The 21836-nt window shown below is 41.0% G+C and overlaps 2 protein-coding genes across 10 annotated transcripts in view; one reads left to right on the forward strand and one right to left on the reverse strand.

The window, feature by feature from the left end:
* Positions 1-8675: 8675 nt before the first annotated feature.
* Positions 8676-13318, reverse strand: RAMAC (RNA guanine-7 methyltransferase activating subunit). Of its 9 annotated transcripts, none has more exons than XM_045561595.1 (5): positions 13079-13318; positions 11024-11097; positions 10823-10932; positions 9920-10098; positions 8676-9190 (listed from the first exon to the last, which is right to left on the reverse strand). In XM_045561595.1, the coding sequence occupies exons 4-5, from the start codon at positions 10087-10089 to the stop codon at positions 9004-9006; spliced, it is 357 nt and encodes a 118-aa protein (XP_045417551.1). In that variant the 5' UTR covers positions 10090-10098; positions 10823-10932; positions 11024-11097; positions 13079-13318; the 3' UTR covers positions 8676-9003. The 9 variants fall into 9 exon arrangements, with proteins under 9 accessions (XP_045417551.1, XP_045417553.1, XP_045417552.1 ...); XM_045561597.1 differs by lacking the exon at positions 13079-13318 and adding an exon at positions 13002-13070; XM_045561596.1 differs by lacking the exon at positions 13079-13318 and adding an exon at positions 12692-12780.
* HOMER2 (homer scaffold protein 2) overlaps positions 13261-21836 on the forward strand; it is a 112742-nt gene continuing 104166 nt past the window's right edge. Inside the window, exons 1-2 of the mRNA XM_045561586.1 lie at positions 13261-13490; positions 17020-17155. Of these exons, the coding sequence (XP_045417542.1) occupies positions 17112-17155 (44 nt within the window). The 5' untranslated portion in view covers positions 13261-13490; positions 17020-17111. The remainder of the gene's footprint in view (positions 13491-17019; positions 17156-21836) is intronic.

The following is a 21836-nucleotide window of genomic DNA, read 5'->3' on the forward strand; positions in this document are numbered from 1 at the left end:
CTGGTATTTCTTTTCCAAAAGCTCTCAATCAGCCTCCTCTCATAGCTCAGCCCAAATTAGGTCACCTGACATTTCTAAACCAGCCTCTGTGGGCAGGAGACGTCATTCTATAACACAAGTTCCGGAAACCGGTAACTATAGAAAAGAGAATTACTTTAATTGTTTTAGGCCAATTAAGGCCCATCCCAGAGCTGGAGATAGGGTCAGCACACTCAGAAGCAAAGTTTGAGTAGAGAGAGTTGGATATCTGAATAAAATTGGGAAAAGTTATGGAGACGAATGATGCTGGGTAGAAACCAACAATTTCCACTACACCAATCTATTTACTTCATTTTAAATGGCTCTATTTTTAACATGGAAACTTTTTTGCCTAATTAGGTTTTGTTGTTGTTGTTTTGTTTTTGAGAAACAACAGTATCTTGTAACAAAGTGACACTTTGTCATTAAAAACTATTGCTGGAGGTAGAAACTGGCCCAGGGGCTGTATCCCTAAGCATGATTCCTTTCTGCCCCTGCAGATGAGGTAGTCTCCAGCAGTCTAACAGCCTCTTGTCCCACTTAGGGCCATTCCCCACTGGTGACAGGTCACAGCTAAGGCTTGGGCACCTTGACCTGCTGTAGTTCAATTCATGCCCCTTTTTTTCAGCTGGGCCCTTTTCTTCCCCAACGAATACCAAAGTAGACCCAGTGACCTACCACCAAGGATACAAAATCTCCAGCCTCCATAACATTTGTCTAATAACACGATTCGAGCTTTGTCCACTGCCATTAATTTTAAGTGAATACTGGCTAGGCAGTCTGTAAATAAAACTGCCTGTCTTGCCCTGTGCTGTCCTGAGGATTGAAAGATGTTTATCCAACTATGCTGACTAGTGTGATATTCCAGCACTCCATCTGTCATCTGTCACCCACCTTGATAAATTATCATTACTCATGCAAAAATGATTTGTTATTTAGTAACTTGGGTGCCTACTATTTGCCAACACTGCTAGGTGCTTCATACTTAGAACCTGGGAAAGAAAAACTGAGCTCATTCTGCACTGGAGGCAGAAGCAGAGACTTTGGACTCCTGATTTCTGTGAGCCATTCCACACTCCTCTCTCAATTAGGGCTGTGGTCCCCAACCCCCTGGGCGGTGGACTGGTACTGGTCAGTGGCCTGTTAGGAACCAGGCCACACAGCAGGAGGTGAGTGGCTGGTAAGCAAAGCTTCATCCACTCCCCATTGTTCGTATGACTGCATAAGCTCTGCCTCCTGTCAGATCAGGGTGGGGGGCACTGGATTCTCATAGGAGCATGAACCCTACTGTGAACTGCGCTCTGGAGGGATCTAGGTTGCGGCTCTGTATGAGAATCTAATGCCTGATGAGCTGAGGTGGAGCTGAGGCGGTGATGCTAGCGCTGGGGAACGGCTGCAAATAAAGATTATCATTAGCAGAGAGGTTTGAGTGCACAATAAATGTAATGTGCTTGAATCCTGAACCCATCCTCCAGCCCTGTCCATGGAAAAATCGTCTTCCATGACGTTGGTCCATGGTGCCAAAAAGGTTGGGGACTGCTGAATTAGGGGATGGAAAGAACCAGAGGATGGAGGTGGCACCTTTGCAGTGTGTGTTCCAAACACCTAAAATCTCAAACTTTAGAAGGCAGTGTTCTGGGCTGTGGGCTATGAGCATTCTCCTCTTAGAGCTTCCAGGGATTTGGTTAAGTAGTTCCTTAACTGTAATGCAGAATATAAATTTTAGAACCCATAATGGCCCCAAATTCAACTGTTCTAATGCGTGTGAGTAGAGACTAAAAACTTAAGAAGCCAGGTTTTCAGTTTACATCCAAGAGGTGGCACCATAATGCAACAGCAGAAAGCCACAAATAATTTGAAGAAGAGAGTTAATTCCTTTTGAAGCGAATAGCACTATTAGAAAATCTGTTCTGCAGTGCCTGACTACCAGTGTCACACACTGGGATCCTTCTTGTCTTCTCGGAGACACTCCTTAGGCTTAGTCTCCTCACATCTTAAGGGGTTTAGCTCCGGCCAGAGTGTTGTTAATTGAGGGCCAGCTGGCTGGGCACTCGAGAGTCCCAGATCATTGCCATGATGGAGCCAGCACGGTCCTGAGCACCTCCCATAACTCTGCAGCTTTCCGACATCCCACGTAGCCAGCGATTTTGAAAATGAAATTGGGCAATTGGCAAGCAGATGATTTCTAATCAAGGTGCCAATTACTAACTTGAGTGAAGAACACACCTGCCAAATAGACTATACAGTGGGATTCTATAGTGGGCGCATTCTGTCCCTTTGGGAAATCTCTTTGAGTCATTTTCTGGCTGCTTGGAAAGCTTGGTATGAGAGCAAGGGAAATTGGGGGCCAAGGTCAGAGAGCTATGACCATCTGGAGTCCTAGTTCTGCTGCAGGGATGGACCTGTTATATTTTATCAGCCACCCACAGCTCCTCTTCTGGGACAACACTGGAGACAATGATCCTTCATGGCACAGGAACTCCCTTTTTCTAGGCTGTAGGAGGACCAACTACTTCTACCCACAAAGGCTTTCCTCAGACAATCCTTATAATTCAGTTGATAAGGGTTTTAGCATTTTATAATCCTAGCTGTCTTTCCCAGGGTCCATCGAGTCTCCTAGATAGAGTTTGGGACATCTTTGCAGCCACAGATTACAGACTCCCTGGTTACTTCTATAGGAAACTCACCCATGATGTAGTTTTACTATTGCAGTGGTTTGCGCATTGTTTCAAAGCCTCAGGTTTCCTCAGAGATGCCTTGGGGGATGGGGGCACTACGGAGAATAAGGGAGTGAGTCTAGCCAACAGCTGCAAATCTTTAGTCCTCCTGTTCTGCTACAGCCACAGTGTCCAATGTGGTAGGCTGCTCACACCACATGTGGCTATGGTGCGCCTGAACTGTGGCTAATGGAATTTAAATATTAAAAATAAAAGCATATCATAAAAATTGTTTCAAAGTTAAAAAAGAATCATAGAAATAAAGGCCATATTAGAAACAACATAACAGAGAAGAGGCTGAAAACAGGGTATGGAATTTAGAGGGCAAGACAGAGAAGAGTGAACAAAGAAGGGAAAATCAACACATAAATAGTTGGGATCCTGAAGAAGAGAACCAAAGAAATGGAACAGAATATTTCAAGAAAATATTGAAGGAATAAAAGAATTTACAGAAATGGTACAGTGTCCCAGGTGAAACTATGAAAAAGAATAATCAACAATGAGACATAACCTAGTAAAGTTCTCTTATTTCAAAGATTAAAAAAAAAAGCCTATGACTATCCAGACAAAAAGTTGATGTCATAGGGAGGAGGGGGAGACACATACAGTTGACCTTTGAGTAACACAGGTTTGAATTGCACACGTGTCCACTGAGACTTGGATTTTCTTCCACCTCTGTCACCCGAGACAGCAAGACCAGCCCCTCCTCAGCCTACTCAATATAAGGCAATGAGGGTGAAGACCTTTATGATGATCTACTTTCACTTAATGAATAGTGAAATATATTTTCTATTCCTTATGATTTTCTTAATAACATTTTCTTTTCTCTAACTTTGTTGTAAGAATACAGTATATAATACATATAACATACAAAATATGTCAACTGTTTATGTTATCAGTAAGGCCTCTGGTCCACAGTAGACTATTAATAGTTAAGTTTTGGGGGAGTCAAAAGTTCTACATGGATTTTTGACTGTGCAGAGGTTGGTGCCCTAACCCCATGTTGTTCAGTGGTCAAATGTATATGCATAATAACCTGTTGGTGATGGAAATGCGAAATGCTAGTTTTACAAAATGCGTCAATGTGTCAGCCTTTATTAAAATTATAGATCTTTTAATCTAACAATTCCACTTTTGACACTATCCCCAGAACACACAAAAGCACCAAAAGATAAATGTATAAAAGAAATGTGGTATTGTTAGTATGAGCAAAAAAAGAAAAAAACAAGCTAAGTGTCTACCTATAGGAGAATAATCATATAATGAATGGTAAATCCATACTATAGAATATTGTTATTAAAATGAAATCATTAGTTTGTAATCTATAGCTGACCTGGAGTGATGATTATTATATTCTATTGAGTGAATAGAGTTTTGTGTGAGTGTATATAAAATATATATTAAAAATGTATAACCCCACTTTAATTTTTAAAAAGTATATCATCAGATTTACTTATATTTGCATGGTATGGAGAAAGAAATAGAAGCATACACAACAGGCCATAATCACTGGTTGAGTGCAGATTATTTTTGTATTGTTTCATTTTATAATTTATTATTTCATAAACATAAAATATACATAGTTAAAGAAATTTTAAAATGAGAAAAATACACAAACAACAAAGCTCTGGCCATAAGCAATTAGAGCAGCTTTATTTACCTAATTCAGACAAGAGACTGGAGATTCTTTGGGGAGTTAAAGGCCCTGGCAGTGGGAAAAAACTGTGAGATCATCATCACATCATTCCCCTGCGGCTGCCTCAGAAGAAGTCACTGAAACCCAAAGAAAATCTAACTGGTAATTAATACATGGGGCCCTCTGTGCCCCTTAGGGACAGGAATGAAAACACGAACTGAATTAGCCCATCAGCCCAGAAGACACTGCTAAAGATTTGTGAGCTGTCCTTACGTCCAAGTCCAACCAGAGCTACCTCACTCTCATCCTGCAGGCACAAACCTGCCATTGCCTGGGCACCTGTCATGTGCCCAGCCCAGTGCTGCGTACTTTATGCTTTCACTTAATCCTGCAACGGGACAACCACAGCAGTTTTGACGGAGGACTTTTCTTCTTCGTTAACCTGCTCTTCCCATCCCATCCTGTACATCTTTAAATCTGAGCTCATCTGACAGCACTGGTAACTGAAATCCTCAGAGGTAGAATGTTTCTCTGGCACCAGAGGCCTCAGCAGTGTTACAGCAGCTGAAGAGTTACTGACTTCCTCCTCACCGGGGCATATGCTGATGTAGAGCAGCCCTCCTGATTAAGACCCAGCGCCATTCTCTCCCAGAATGTCCACAGACCAAGGGATCTCTACTCCCATCCTTATTTTCCTCAAAAGCTGGTCCTAGCAGTTATCAACCAGATTTCTAGAAAAGAGGAAATACTTGCTCTTGAGGTTACTGTGGGGTCCAATGATATTATCTACTACTTGAATCTTGCTGATTTGGTTCCATAATTTAATATAGCAGGAGCCAGGAGAAATCTTTGTTTAGATATTATAGAATGTCATATCTGGATATATCTGAATCCTGAAGTATTAATCTAAATATTAACAATATTAACTTCTGTCAGTGTCAAGAGTATTTTCTCTGGTTGATCTTAAATCATTCTAAATTTAAAACTTGAGAATTTTAAAAGCATACCTAAGTTCATAAGTAAACAGAGAAAAGATTCTTTGACCTATATAATTTTTTCACACAAAATTAATCAAAGCCTATTTAGCATTTCTAAATTCTTATATATATGTATATATATATATATATATATATATATATATATATATGTTTCTTTGGTTAAAATAGAAGTTACTGAAAGAAAAATCCAAATAGGTATTTCAGTGAATAGTTTATATATAATATCCCATTTGTCTGACATTATAAAGTAAGTGCTTTCACAAGTAACATTTCTAGCTAACTGAAATCCAACAGTAATACAAACCACCTCAAGCTGAAAGTATCTGTTATTTCCTGTATTTCCTAATGAAAAAAAAAAGATTCCCTTTGACTAGATAATGGTGCTAATGAAAAGAAGTCAAAGGCCTAGGGCATAGATTCCCATTCACAGCCAAATATATGTTTGGGTTGAATGAATCAAATGGAATAGAAAGTCTAAGAAAATTTTTCAGGTGTAAAAAAATTATATTTAGGAACAAAGTGTAGTTCTTTTATTAGAGTTCAAAATTAGTGCTGTCAGTAACCCTTAGGGGAAAAGATCATGTCCTTCCATTTTAGTATTTTAAACTTAAAACTGACATTTTGTTACTCTTAAGTCTATTATAAAATCTTACATTCTCCTTTAGATTAATAAAATACCAAGGGAATGTCTTTTTCCTATATGGTTTCAAGAACTCAAAACCTAGTCTCAGAGCAGTGACTCGAGGTTATTACATTCTGGATAACCCCAAATCCAGCACTCAAATCCCAAATCTAGCACTCCTAAATAAAACATAAACTCTCCATCTCAAATCCCTAGCAAGTTGTCCTCAAACAGACATTAATCTGATGTGTTCAATAATATCTGACATCCTAAAGTCAGTGCCAATTTCCAAGAGGCAAATGCTGCTAATTTTAGCTCAACTTTTATACACACTTTCTTCCACACCTGAAGTGTTTGTTATTTTCTGAAGGATATAATTTGCTCTCCTTTTGCTAATTCACATAAGGAAACAACCACAAATCTTTAATTCCCAATGTCTCCTGCCCTACCTCATCTCTGTCAGTTACTCTACATCCTTTATATCAACACTACGCTTGACAATTCACCAAATACTTCCCTCCCATTGATTCAACAAATGTTTATGCAGCACCTACTTATGTGCCACTGGGGGTTAATGGTTACAACTCTAGTTTCTATTTTCAAGCACTTCCTTTGGTCATTTATTTTTATAACCCTGTGAGGGTGGCAGAGTGGCTATAGTCCCCATTTTTACAGGTGAGCCAGTAAGTTCAGAGTTTAAGTGACTTTCTCAAGGTCACATACCTTGTAAGAATAGAACTGGCAGCCAGGACTTTTAACATTGTATGCTATGACAACAGACTGTCTGCAATTAATTCTACTCGAAACTGTTTTAAGTCTTTGTTTTCACTCTTAAATTATCTTTAAGTTTTTTTCATGTTTTCTGTAATTCATGAGACATAAAATAACATCTTTTTGTTTTATTTCTCCCTGGTTTTATACACGGAGTAGTCTGACAGTGACTGCTGTTAGAAAACAAAAACCACCACCACACAGATTACTCATGCAGCATGCAGAAATAACTCATGTTGAAAGGAAGAATCTTCTCATTTCTTCAAGCAGGGCTGATACTCAGGCCATATGCAACCTAGCTATACCAGGTGTTAAAATAATAAAATATTGTTGGAAAATAACCTCTCTTCTGAGCTTCCTAAGAAGCATCTCTCTCTCTCTAACCCTGTCCTTGGACCCATGCATCTCCCTAATTAGTGTCAATAGCTAGCACAGCAGAGTCCTGCCCTAAAGCTATAGTCAGCTGCTGTCCCAACTGGTTAGTGCCAATGCTTTATCAATTGATAGAAATTTTTAATAACTCTTCTGCTTTCAGCGATGATCCTAGGGTGTAGTCAGGCCATTGTTGACTCTCTAGGCTAAATATCTATAGTATCAAACTTATCTTTGGAGGGTTGGAAGGGGTGAGGGATCCAAAATTACCTATTGGGTACAATGTACACTTTTCGGGAGACGGGTACACTAAAAGCCCTGACTTCATCATCGTGCAATTCATCTGTGTAAAAAAAAAACCAAACACTTGCACCTCCTAAATCTATTGAAATTCTTAAAAAATTAAAAAAAACTCTATCTTTTATGTAACAGCACTGGCTTGTGACCCATTAATAGATGTAATTAGAGGGATACAGGGACCCTTATTGTTAAAATTTCATTTACATCTCAGTGTGAATACCTGACTTATTAGACGCTTTCCAATAAAACAGTTACCTGAAAGGGTGGCTCTTCAGGAAGGGGGCTGGTGGGGAGAGGGGTCCAGAGCAGGGAGAAGTACCCAGACAAGTCAATCCCAAGGGCCCAGTGTGGGTGCTAAGAGGAAGGCAGCAAAAGGCAGATTTAGGAAGTTGCCTTTTAATTCCTTTGACCTAAGACAAAACTTGTACTCTTAATACTATCCTTAAACCAAATAAACCCTTTTCAACAGGTATGAAGGACAGAGTAATAAAAAACCAAAAAGCTCATCTGACCAGGGTAATAAGTGGGCTAATTGCTAAAACTTAGGAGTAACGTTGTTTAAACCTTTTTAAAAAAATTGTTTGCATAAAACTATTGTAATAATCATTAAAGTGATTTGAAATAGAATGCTCTCTCTGAAAGGAAGTTACAGCATCACTGTATTTATAGAAGAGGAAGCAGCAAAAGTATCCATCTGGAAGTGAATATAACACTGTGAAATCAACCCACATTAAATACCAAAAAAGAAAAGCCAAAATGCAGCATTATTTACAGATTATTAAAAAGGAAAGTTGGAATATTAGAGTTAAACTTTTGTATAACATGAATTTTGACCCAATATGGTTAAGTTAGCAAAGTCTTAGAGTTTGTATAAAATGATGTATACCCTAATCCCACCCACTACCAGATCAAGACACTGAAACTGACAATGATTCTTTTCTCATTTTACAGCTTTATTCTTGATTTCCTTCTAAAAAGATACCAAAATAATTGTGGAGCTGACTCATACCTACAGAATAGTACCATAGACAAGTAACAAAAGTAAGTACCATAGTCACATAACAAAAGCCAAAAAAAAAAATACAATTGTTTTACTTTTCACCTGCTGATATGATATATACATCACAAGTAAGTATAGCTGAGCATCCATGAGCTCATTGTTCTACCCACTAGAATTTTAGAAATGAGCACATCTAAGTATATGGATGCTCCTTTACCTTACAAAGTAAAAGCAAGCATTGTCTATTTTAAAGTTTTTATTTCTGTGTAAATTAAAGACAGAACTCCTGCAGGTCAAATAAGAAAAATATACCCAACTCAAAGCACTATTAAGTCATGGAACAAAGAATCTGAGGTAGAGTCAAGCAATATAATCCACAACATTTTTAGGTATTCCCAGTAACCATCATATCTCTTTAGTAAGATCTATTAAAAATTAGAAGTCAAGTTCAAAAAAATCAATAATCCATTCTCTAAAATCAGATGTAACACTATGATCAAAAGAAGACACACAAACTTTTGTCATGTTAACAAAGATAATGGTTTTACTAAAAGCTTCCAACATTTCTATCAGTAGTAACCATAAGGAGGCCGTTGGTTGTAACTATAGTGTCCATACTGGTGGGGATAGTAAGGTTCTTGTCTGTGTTGTGGATAATTGTTACCCCACGGTCGTCCATGCCACTGATTGGATCGATTGTCACTTGGCCACCCCCGTCTGCTATCTCCTCCTCTAAACTGTCTGTTATCTTGTAACCTACAACAAAACAAAAGGTTTTTAAACTTCCCTTGTAAAAAAAAAAAAAAAAAAAAAAAACACATGACAAATCTATCCCAGTGCATTTGGTTTTTCAATCTAATACACAGTGAGAGTAAAAAACATTTTTTGCTACACAATGTTATAGCACCAGTTATTCAAAACTTTCCTAATATTTAAATCATTCTTCCAGTAGTACACTGGATACACTTTACAGAGAAATAAGCAGACTACAACAAACCCAAACCAATAGGACAGCTCTAATTTAAACTGAAATCTATTCAATTGGACAAAAGCAGTATGGTAATTTATTCCTTTGACTATTTTGAATTATTAAACAGAAGTAATTTCATTTTATAAACTTCTTTCTAAAGTAAAACCAAAACAATATTTTCTCTATGGAACCAAATACAAAGTTTTAGAAGATTCTACGTTTTAAAGTATATTTGCAAAGAAAGTATTAGTCTATAGAAAGAACATTTAAAAACAACATTAAAACACACACATAGACACACAACTGAACAGCAACGAAAAGAATATACAGTGCTGACAAAATATTAAAACAAGTATTTATTAAGCAATTACTATGTGCCAGGTACTGTTACTAGGCATTAGGTATACCGTACTGAAAACACTGGTTGCTCCCTCACTGGCTTTATAGTCTAGCAGATTAAAGCTATCCTCTCCAACATCAATCATCTGCATTTATTCTTCCAAAGTAACACATACCGATTGCCTCTATTTCTTTGGTTCCCACCAGCTCTGCTATTCCATTCCTCGACAACTGGAGGGGACTCGGGAGGGCGTTTCAGGTATTCCTGGTACTCTTTGTCATCTTCTGTGAATCTACTGGCAAACATCTCTTCAAAATTTGAAATGGCTTCAGAAATGTCAGTCATTCTGAAATTCTGTAGTTTTTAAGATATTTCTATTAGAAAAATGTAAAAATAACACTATCTTACCAGATAATGAAAAACGAACAAGTAAACAGTTTTAGGCAGGGTATTCTCAGAAGTCTTCATGTACTTTCAAACTTAAGACAGATTTCAGACATTTAATTCAACATTTCTTGACTACAGCATTGCAGGCATTGTGCTAACTAGGAGCCTGGGATGCGAAGATGACCTATATATCATGGACTCTGTCCCCAAAGAGCTCCCAGTCTGGTGGAAGAGATAGATACGGTATAAATATAAGAGGAGAAGCAGAAGAGGATATCAAGAAATGAAGCTGGAGAGGTAAGCAGGGGTCAAATCATGAAAAACTTTGTGTTCAATGCAAACAGTTTTGCACTTTTTCTGGTAGGCAATGGGGTATCATATATGGTTTCAGAAGGGAAGTTTCAAGATCAAATTTACTATTTAGAAGGATCCCTTTTCTAACAAGTTTAAGAATATATTAGTGAGATTATACTAAAGACAGATTATTGCAGTAATGTAGGTAACATGCTAAAGGCTTAATCTCAGGCAGGGATTGCAAGAATAGTTTTAAAAGAATTCCAGGGGGAATTAATCACTGACTAGAAGTGAGAGTAGGAGGAGGAATAAACTCCCAGCCTTCTGGCATGAATTATGGCACCACGAAACTACAGGAAGGTAGGTAGGTGAGGATAGACACTGAGTTTGAAGTTACCTTGGTACAAACATCCAAATGGAGAGTCAGCTCACAGTTAACTATTTGGGACTGAGAACTGGGTTGAAGATGAATATGGGAGACACTGGCAATTTTGCTGGTGGTTAATCCTGTAAGAATGAATGAATTCCTTAAGAAGAATGGGAAATATGAGGAGTATCAAGGTCTAAGCCATACTACCCTGAACACGCCCAATCTCACCTGATCTCAGAAGCCAAGCAGGGTTGGGCCTGGTTAGTACTTGGATGGGAAGAAGAGTATCAAGGAACAGAATCCTGGAAAACACCAACATTTAATGAATAGTCAAAGAAAGGGCTGGGCATGTTGGCTCATGCTGGCTTTGAGAGGCTAAGGCAGGAGGATCATTTGAGGCCAGGAGTACAAGACCAGCTTGGGCAACAGTGAGACACCATCTCTACAAAAAATTTAAAAATTAGCCCGGCACAGTGGCACTGCCTGTAGCCCTATATTCAGGAGGCTGAGGCAGGAGGATCACTTGAGCACAGGAGTTTGAGGCTGCAGTGAGCTATGATCGTGCCACTATATTCCCACCTGGGTGACAGAGGGAGACCCTGTCTTTAAAAAAAAAGAAAAAAAAAAGGATAAAAGAAAAGAGGAGAAAACACACCGTTAGATAAGAGGCAAACCAGATGAGATTGTTATAGAAGGCAAGAGAATAAAGAGTCATCAACAGTGGCAAATGATACAGCAATAGAAAGAACCAAAAATAATTAATTGGTTTCCTTATGTTGAGAAAAAAAAGAATTAATTGGATTTAGCCATTAGGAGATGATTATTTTAGAGTATTAAGGATTGAAGCAAGACTGCAATTGACTGAAAAGTACCTAGAAGGTAAAGAAATAGAAATCTACACTGAGTATAGATAAAAGCGAAACTTGGCTTAAAACAGGAGCAAGGTGGGCTCAGTGACTCATGCCTGTAATCCTAGTACTCTGGGAGGGCAGGGTGGGAGGATTGCTTAAGCTCAGGAGTTCAAGACCAGCCTGAGCGAGAGTAAGACCCCGTCTCTACTAAAAAATAGAAAAATTAACCAGGTGTGGTAGCATGTGCCTGTAGTCCCAGCTACCCAGGAGGCTGAGGCAAGAGGATCACTTGACTCCAGGAATTGGAGTTGGAGGTTGCAGTGAGCTATGATGATGCCACTGCACTCTACCCAGGGTGAGGGCAACAGAGTGAGATTCTGTCTCAAAAAAAAAAAAAGATAATCACAAGCTAAACCGTGCATTTGAAAGAATGAGGATATACCTTTACAAAAAAAATAAAATACGAAGTGTCAAAGTGAAATGTCAGAGATATCAGCTGTCAAACTTTGCACTTAGGGAAATCGGACATTTCATACTTAATAACCTAAATAAAAAGGCATTTAAATGCATAGCTATTAAAGTTTAGGATAACTACTTTACTATGTATCCACAGTATTCTTACTCCAGATCCTGGGACAAATGAAAAATAACTACCACAGATAAGATACTGTCTAATCGTTATAAAAACCAGAATCTGTATCAGCTGGGTTTTCTAGACCAATTATGGATTCACTGAACAAGGAGTATTTCTTCACCCATATTCTCAGAGAGCTCTCAACCTCTAGGAAGAGATTTGGCTTAAACTGCAGAAAGCCTAATCCTTCGAAAGAGAACTAGCGCTCACGGTGAAGAGCTAGGTGCTACCAGACTTGTCCCCTGGACTTCAAAGCCAACAAGCTAGTTCAAGCATGAATAATAACTTCACAACGTATGTTCTTTTCTGCTAAGGTAGAAAAAAAAATAACAGGTAAGCCTTTCAGATTTGTACTCGAACACCACTAACTTATCCACAAATAAAATCACACTGTGTTTGCAGGAGACTAACCCTGGAAACGACTGACCAGAACAGGCTTTGCTGTCCTCGGACGTGAGCCCAGCGAGCAGACGCAGCCGCTGACGGAAAACTGCGTTTTTCAGTCCGCCCCCACGCACATCGCGGCTCGCTGACCGAGGCTCTGAGGGCGGCTCCCTTCCGAGGCGCCGTCAGCCTCCACAGCGAAGGCGATTATGGGCCGTGAGAGGGCACCGGCCTCCGGCCTCGCAGAGTACGGACCGCCGCGCAAACCGAGGGCGCTTCTTCGGCCGCTCAGCTCGGCCCGCCCCGCTCCCTTCTCCCGCCGTCCCGGGCGACCCACCCGCCGAGGGCTGTGTCTGTGCCGCCCGGGCCGAACCGCGCCTGCAAGACACACGCGACAAACAGCCTCGCGCTCACCCCACAGTGGAACGCCGGACCAGCACAGCTCTCCAAGGTAACGGAGCCTCTTCCTCTGGAATGCGACCATCACCCGACTTCCGCTTCCGGTGGGGAACAGCAGCGGCTGCCTGGCAGGTCTCGCGATATCTAGGGCTCACCCAGTAGATTTTCGTTTGATTCGCAGCGTTTTTTTCAAACGCCGGCGCAACGCGCGGAGGCGAAGTGGCTGCGGCCCGGTAGCGGGCGGAGAGCGGACGCTGCCTTCCGCGCGCCTGCGGCCCGCAGGGTGACTGCGCAGTCAAAGATGTCGCCGTCTGTTACGCCCTGTGGGGACCGGTGACGGGTAGGGGCGGAAGTTCTGAGAATACATCGAGAAGGGAGGTAAAAGCTGCTTCCGGCCGCCGGCGCCGGAGTCCGTGGAGAATGTAAGGTGAGGACGGGATCACTCCCGCGACCGTGCGCCTCTCGCCCCGGCCCGCTAGTGGGGTTTCCGTAGTCCGTTCTGTGCGTGCTTTTGCAGAAACGCCGCCGCTCTGCGCCGTCTTCAGTCGTCGGCATCCAGATACTTCCAAGTCTTGGCCATTTATTCTCGTACGTTCTACTAGTGTATAAACGCTTAATGCCCCTAACATAACTTGGCCTCTTTCCTCCCAAATTGTTTCCCTGGCTGTGCGCCCCTCTTTGTTAATACAGCCAACGTGGAAATTTCGATGTCCTAATTTGATGGCTTTCCTTCCCTCGTTCCAGTCAGTTGCCAAGTTCTGTCGGGTGCACCTCTGGCATCCATCCACTCTCCTTACCCACTGTCTCCGCCTGATCAGAGCTCTCATTGTCAGCCCTTGAACAGTGGAAACCCAGTACTTTTTCATTGATACCCTACCTCTAGCTGGCATCACTTCGATACCACCTTGTCTTACACGTAGCTGCCATAGGTTTAGTCATCTTGAAGCACAGCCGTGGTCCAAAATATTCAATGGCTCCCTGTTGCCTGTAGATTAAAGGCCATATTTATTAATTTGGATTCAAACTCTAACTTTATTTTCTGCTGTTCCCCTTCCATTCTCCCTCTTTCTATGGTATACCAGACCTTGTAAAGTACTTATGCGTGAACTACCCCTTACGTTTCTATAGATTGCTTATATACCTTCCTTGGAATACCTATCCCTCCCATCATCTCTAGATGTTGAAATTCTATCCATTCTTAAAAGCTTTACAGAGTGACATCTTCATCTAGAAATACATTTTCCTTCTACTGAATGTCCATCATACTTTCTGAAGTTCGTGTATTCTGTTATTACCACTTTCTAACTTTGAACTAAAATTATTTAAATGCAAGGTTTTTTTCTTACTAAATAGTAAGCAGACCTTAGTCTAATTCATTTCTGCATTTTGGAGTGTATAACATTGTGCTTTGCATAAAGTAAACATTCAGTAAATATTTGTGGAATGAATGATGGAACTATGAATGTTCCAAGCCATGTTTTAGAAACATTAACCTAGCAAAAGTGTATATGATAGTATGGATGGGGAGATATGACAGTCTTAGTGTTGTGTAGTAAAGGTGAGAGGTATAAAGACCAAGGTTTAACGCTGGTCTTTATTGAATAGTACTATATGTAATAACCAAGTGGATAATGGGAGAAAAAGATTGATAGGAATCAAAGAAGGTTCCAATTCTGTGAGCCTGGAAAATTGGGATTGAAAAGGGATATGCATAAGGTAAGTTGGTTTTAAGGCAAAATGAGCTCAGAGCTCAAATACATTTGTAAATTTTGATGTGGTAGTGAAATATCCAAAAGAAAATTTCTAGCCATTGTTAGAAATCTAGGACTAAAGGTTAGGAAAGAGAGGCCATGCCTAAATATGTATATAATGTGAGTCATCCACGAAGAAATAATAGTTGGAATCATTGATATACAGATGGTTCCTGAATTAAGACAGTTCAACTTGAGAAGTTTGTTTGTTTGTTTGAGGCAGGGTCTCACACTGTCACCCCGGCTAAAGTACAGTGGTGTCATCATAGCTCACTGCAACTTCAAATTCCTGGGCTCAAGGGATTCTCCTGCCTCACCCTCCCAAGTAGCTGGGGCTACAGGTTTGCGCTGCCATGCCTAGCTAATTTTTCTTTTTTTTGTAGGGACAGGGTCTCACTCTTGCTCAGGCTATAGATTTTTTAAATTTACAACGGTGCAAAAGTGATACATATTTAGTAACAACCGTACTTCAAGTAGCCTTACAACCATTTTATTTTTCACTTTCAGTACACTAGTCAATAAATTACATGAGATATTCAACACTTTATTATAAAAATGGGCTTTGTGTTGGATGATTTTGCCCAGCTCTAAGCTAATGTAATTGTTCTGAGCACGTTTAAGATAGGCTAGGCTGAGCTGTGATGTTTGGTAGGGTAGCTGTACTAAATGCATTTTCAACTTAATGATATTCTGAATTTACAATGGGCTTAAATGGACGTTACCCCATTGTAACTGAAAGAGCATCTGCATATTATCTTTCCAATGGAACAAGTATTTATAGACAAGAATAGAAGGTCAAGGCCTATGACTCAGGAAATATCCATATTTAGGAGGCAATAACAGAAAACATAAAACTTGAAGAGGAGCAATACAGCAGTTGAAAAACTAAGAAAAGTGCTTCCCCATCTAGTATCAGGAGTCAGGGAGAATATTTGGAAAGAGGGATTGTTGTAGGGTGACTTGCTTGTTGAAGTGATGCTCAAAGATTAGGGATGCTGAACTGGTATTTATTTCCTTTAAATTCAGGTATGGCATTTAGGAGTGCCTAAGCTTCTGAGAGTTTCTGTGAAGAACTGTAGGTATTCCGGCCAGTTTTCAAATTTTCAAGTGAAAGTATTTCTGCCCATAATGTTTTCTCATACTCTGATATCTTACCAATTATTATATCTCATTTTCAGACATCAGGAGATAATCTGTTTCATGAAAGGAAATTTTCTAGATAACTGACACTTAGACTTTAAGCATAAAAACTTTTTCATTGGAACCATTTTTGATGGAAATGTATGTAAAATATAGTACTTAACTTCTCTGGCATAACCAGGGTATATGGGTCATAATTTAATCTTTGCTTGGCTACTAAAGGTCACTGTTAGAACATCAGTTATATTCTGCTGAATGGTAATATCCTTGGGCTTGTTAATATGTATGAGAAAGATTGCCTTTTTTTTTTTTCTTTTTGAGATGGAGTCTTGCTCTATTGCCCAAGCAGAAGTTCAGTGGCATAATCATAGCTCACTGCAGCATCAAACTCCTGGGCTCAAGCGGTCCTCCTGCCTCAGCCTCCCTGGGACTACAGGCGCGTGCCACTGTACCTGGCTAACTTTTTTATTTTTTGTAGAGACAGGGTCTCTCTGTGTTGCCCAGACTAGTCTCAAACTCCTGGGCAAGGAGTTATACCTCTCTCTTCTCTGTTTTCAACTCTCCCTCTTTACTGGCTGCTACCACCCCCACGCTTGCTCAAATTTCTTCAGTCTCAAAACAAAACTGATACCCTGCCCTCAGTCCTGTGCCCTCTCCTGACTGTCTCGGATCTCCTTTCCCCCTCGAGGTGGGTCTTTTACAAAGAACACTCCACACCTTCAGTTGATACTTCTCTACCTTTTCTATTCACTGCAGTCAGGTTTCTGCCCTCAAGCACTCCACTGAAACCTTTCTGGCAAAGTTCACTAGGGAGAAATTGACCTAGCGCCAAATGCAAGACCCTGTCTAAAGTCTTTTGTTTATTTCATGTCTGTGCAGCATTTGATGCTTTTATCTCCTTCCTTTAAACCTTCTTCTCACTTTGTTTCCGAGTTTCTCGTAATTCTCATCGCCCTGGGTCACTGTTTCCATACTGTTCTGTATTTTATGTGATGGAAAGTCAGGTACAGCCACAATAGGAGACATAGGAGAAGCTCAGAAAAACTATGTTTATTATACTCACAGGTCCTGGAGACAGAAGGCACAGCCCACCACGCAGAACCACATGGGAAAGACCGGCGTGGCCAGGAGGCGGAAGACAGGAGCCAGGGGAAAGCATGAGGCCAGAGCCTTCACTGGGATTTCCTTGGGGGAAAGGAAGGTAGGGCAGCATGAACAATTTAGGGTTGGCTAGTTTGAATAATTTCAGAGGGCTCTAAACTATAGAGGTGGTCCCTAGTTGCCTAGTGCCTGGCCCTGGGGTGACTGAGATAGAAACATTGTCTCCTAGGGTATAGGAGCCAGATAGAGGGGATATGGCTCATGACTGGTTAGTTTGTATATTAAAGGCATGCTCCTGGCTGGCCCTGTGTTATCTCTAAGAGTTGGCTAGCCCAGGGAAGGGCAGTCTCCACCCCATCAGAAAGGCTTTTTAAGACATCAAAACATCATAATATACAGAAAATTAAATATATATTTATGTGTATATATGTAAACATACATACAATATACTTCTCTATTTCTATCTTCTTGGCTGACTCCTCCTTTTTCTTCTTGCCCCTTAAATGTTGATGTCCCCATGACTCTGTCTGTGCTCTCCTTGTGTCGCCTGTGCAGACTGTCTCTCTTGTGGCTTCAGCTTCCATTTCTGTGCTGATGACTCAACAATGGATATCTCTAACCATTATCACATCTGAGCTCTAGACTCAAAAATATTCCTGCTTACTAGAAATTTCCATCTGGATGTCCAACAGGCATCTGCAGCATGTGTCTAAATGTGAGTTCATCTGTCTTCCCAAACCTGTTTATCTGCCTCTATTTCCATTTTCAGAGAATGCTTCCTCTCAGTTACCAATGCCAGAAGCCTGGCAGCCATCCTGGACTCCTCCATCCCTCTCACCCCACACACTTAGTCCCTCCCCAAGTCCTATGGACTTGAGCCTCGGACCATCTCTTCTGTCTGTCCACTCTCCTTCCCTTTGTGTCACTCTCAGTTCTGGCCCTCATCACTCTCTCACAAACCATGGTGATGGCCTCTAACTGGTCAGTCCCTGTATCCGGCCTGGCTTCCCTCCAGACCCTTCTCCACCCTGCTCACAGAGCATTCTTCTTTTATTATTGTGAAACACACAGAAAAGAATTGATAATAATATAACCAATTCTTGTGTATCAGCCAGCTCAGAGTAGGTTCTTTCTAAAATACAAACTTGATTATATCTAGTCCTTGATCCATCCACCTTTCAGTGATTCCTAACTGGAATTCCTTCAGGGATACAGTCAAGCTCCTTAGTATGGAACGCACAGCCCATTACTATTTAGCTCTGTCCTGTCTGTTCAGTCTCATCTCCTGCCACTCTCCCTAAATGAACTCAAGGCATACCTATATCAAACTGTTTAAAGTTCTTGGAAGACTTCATGCTGTATTGCACATACATTGTCCCTTCTGTTTGCAATGCCCTCCCCACTGTGGTCTAACTAACCCTTAGCCTATTATGTCATCTTCAGGTGGTCTTCCATAATGCACCTACCACTTGTCCCCACCTCCAAGTAGAACTGATTATTTCTTCCTTTATATCTTTCACATATGTGTGACTAGATACTCACACATTTATCATAATGAATTGTAGTTTGCTTGCATCCACCAAAATTATAATCTCCTTGAGGGTAAGGCTGTATCTTTCATATATTTAGCAATTAGCACAGGGTCTGGCAACGTGATACATACCTGATGCTCAGTTAATGTTTATTGATCTGGCCCCTGCCTCTCTATCTAGTTTAATGTTTAACTAATCTTTTCCTACTACCTCCGTCCTCAGTAAACATTCAGCCATATATAAAGACTCAGCCCACCTCCTGTGCATGATACATTTGTTCCCTGGATACCCATTTATCAGATAAGGATTCACATTACTTAGTTGAATCTGTTTTCATGTCCATCTTCCCTGGTAGAGTGCAAGCGCCAGGACTCCAGGGACCACATGTGATGTGTCTGCATCTCCAGCACCTGGCTCTGGGGCTGACACACATCAGGCAGGGAAGAGATGTTTGTGAACATATGAATTCAGGACTCAGACTTGCTGATTTCTAAGGTCTCTTCCAACTCCAAAACTGTATGGTTTGAAGTTCCAAAAATTGTGACATCATCTAGAAGTTTCTCTGAGCAGATGGTCAGAACAGTTGAAGCACCAATTTAAACAGTTGGCAAATATAAAGGTAAACATTTAAGAAAGCGAATTAGAATGAAGGTGAATCCTCCAAAAGGATGGGGAACATTAGCAAAGCTGTGTATGTAAGAAGTCCCCGGCACCCCCTTTGCACCCGTGGTGAGTTCCATATGTTCCCTCCAATAACGCATGTGCCTCGAGAGCTTCTCAGAAAGGTGTTTAACAACTTCCCTGTGACTAAACCCCCACTGGCTAGAAATGAGCTGCAAGTACATTATTTCTCTGCAGCAAAAATTACTCTTTTTTTTTCCCTTTAGCATTTCGCTTTAATTTGCTCATTTTTGTTAACTAAACACAAAATAAGGTCACTTACTTAATATTTCATTACTCTTCAGGTAGGGATCCAGGGAACTCCTAGATTCTTAGGTTTTTTCAGCCCACAACTATTTATTGCTATTGCTGTGCAGTATATTCCTTTTCTTTCTTTTCTTTCTTTCTTTTTTTTGAGATAAAGTCTTGCTCTGCTGCCTGGGCTAGAGTGCAGTGGCATCATCATAGCTCACAGCAACCTCAAACTCCTGGGCTCAAGCAGTCCTCCTGCCTCAGCCTCCCAAGCAGCTGGGACTATAGGCCCGTGCCACCACACCTGGCTAATTTTTGTATTTTTTGTAGAGATGGGGGTCTCACTATTGCCCAGGCTGGTCTTGAACTCTTGGCGTCAAACGAGCCTCCCACATCGACCTCTGAAAGTGCTAGGATGACAGGTGTGAGCCACCATGCCTGGCCCCAGTATATTTCTAGGATTAGTGTTGGGGGAGTGGAGAGAGTTCAAAAAAATATGGGACACAAATCTTAAGATCTAATTGAAGAGTCAGCCAGAAGGTAGTTATGATATAACATATGCATTACATAAAGTAGTACATTATAACCTAATGGGGTGCAGGAAAAGGTAATTCCAACTAGGTACGTAAGTGTAGAGGGACTTCAAGAGTGAAGGAAAAATGAGAGGAAAGTGAAATTAACCAGGAGAAATTTACTTAATAAGGTGATTCTGCACCAAGCACATACACAGAGTGCTCGTGCACACACACACACACACACACACACACACACAATACATGGATTGCCAAAAGTGAGACCCTGTGAGGAATATGGATTCGTGGGTGTGGAGGATGGTAACTGGACATCCTTCTGCTGAATACTCTTCAGAGAAAGACTCCAAGCCTGCTCCATATCCCTGCAGGCCAACTCGCAGAGCTCTCTGCTAGTCCTCTCTCCCAAGTCCCCTCAGGGAGCCCCTGTGTAATAGCATCCCAGTCATATTTGGAATAGGAGCTGGGATCTTGACTCACCTAGGGAAATGTGTCTGTCCTCAGACTAGAGCATTTTTCAATTTAGACGTTGTTGAGTGTTGATTCTGTTTTCCCCCAGCAGATAGGAGTCTGCCCCTCTCACAGGTGGGTGGAGAGCTTTCGTTGTACAGAGATCTCTAACAGCTATTTTGGGTGGAAAGAGCATTGGCTTTAGATGGATGCAGATGACCTGAGTGATTTTGGCCAAGATACTTCTCTGAGGCTCAGTTTCCTGATTTCTAAAATGAGATTATGACGATGATTTTCTACAGCCTAGATTATAAGCATACACAAATGTTAGCTCCTCACTGTTTTCCAAACCAGATTAAAACACTCTGACTTGGCTTATTTGAATAGGAAAATATTCTGGTACAAACAGTTTATTATTGCCCAGTGAAAAAGCCATGTTGAAATGCAAACACTGCTAGCACTGCTATTTATTGAGCATTTACTACATACCAGGCACTGAGCAAAGCCTTATATTTATATTTTCTCATTTTATCCTCACAACAACCCACCTAGGTAGATATTATCCCTCTTTTATAAATGAGGCTTAGAGATGATAGGTAAGTTGCTGAAGGTCACATAAACAAGCAGGAGAAACGGGAATTGAATTTAACTCTCTCTCCAAAGCCTGTCCCCTATCTGTAGAAGAGATACTAATAACCTAAGAAAAACGTATGTGAGCGGTAGTTCTGAGAAATAGAAGCTTTATGGCCGGCTAGTCAAGATTGCTCTGTGGTGAGAGATTAGAAGGCAGATGTTCTGTGGCATTGAGGGAAGCAAGATCTGTTTGCTTTCATATTAGACACTGCTCGGGCCAGAACTTGGAGTTCTTCAGAGTTCAAGTGCCGACCTGGACTCAGTTCATAGTTGCTTTTACTTTGGTTGAGGTGTACCCAGAGTTTGGTGTCTTGAGAATGCACACAGAGTGAGATGTCCACCAGGTCCAAAGCATAAGCAATTGTGGGTTCACATCTTAGTGCCCAGAAACAGCTTATACCTGCATGTAAAGCGATCATTCTTCTACTCACGAGGCCACATCAGCTGGGGCTAACAGCCACCTCCTAGGCTTTGAAATCCCTGCTGTGCCAGCACTTGGGGAAATCTCTGGTTCCCTGCACCTCTCCTGCAAGACCTAAAATTTTTCTATTTGTGTCTACTTGGGTGCTTTCGGTGGCAGACCTGGCCATGGCCTGCTATAGACACATAGGCATAAAGTTGCATTCTGTTGTAACACTTTAAGAATGCAATTTGTATTCTTAGCCAGAGGGCCACCCACCTTCAGGTAGAGAGATGCAGGAGTTCTTGGATGGTTGAGGCCAAA

The sequence above is a fragment of the Lemur catta genome, chromosome 9 (genome assembly GCF_020740605.2).
Source record: "Lemur catta isolate mLemCat1 chromosome 9, mLemCat1.pri, whole genome shotgun sequence".
NCBI classification, from domain to species: Eukaryota; Metazoa; Chordata; class Mammalia; order Primates; family Lemuridae; genus Lemur; species Lemur catta.

Excerpts from the sequence above, each read along its gene's own strand:
- RAMAC (XM_045561588.1), bottom strand. The coding sequence starts at position 13,148 with ATGGTCGCATTCCAGAGGAAGAGGCTCCGTTACCTTGGAGAGCTGTGC. Across the intron at positions 10,933-13,078 it reads GTCCGGCGTTCCACTGTGGG|GATTAACCACCAGCAAAATT; the intron begins GTGAGCGCGAGG and ends TCATTCTTACAG. Across the intron at positions 10,099-10,822 it reads ATTTGGATGTTTGTACCAAG|AATTTCAGAATGACTGACAT; the intron begins GTAACTTCAAAC and ends TAAAAACTACAG.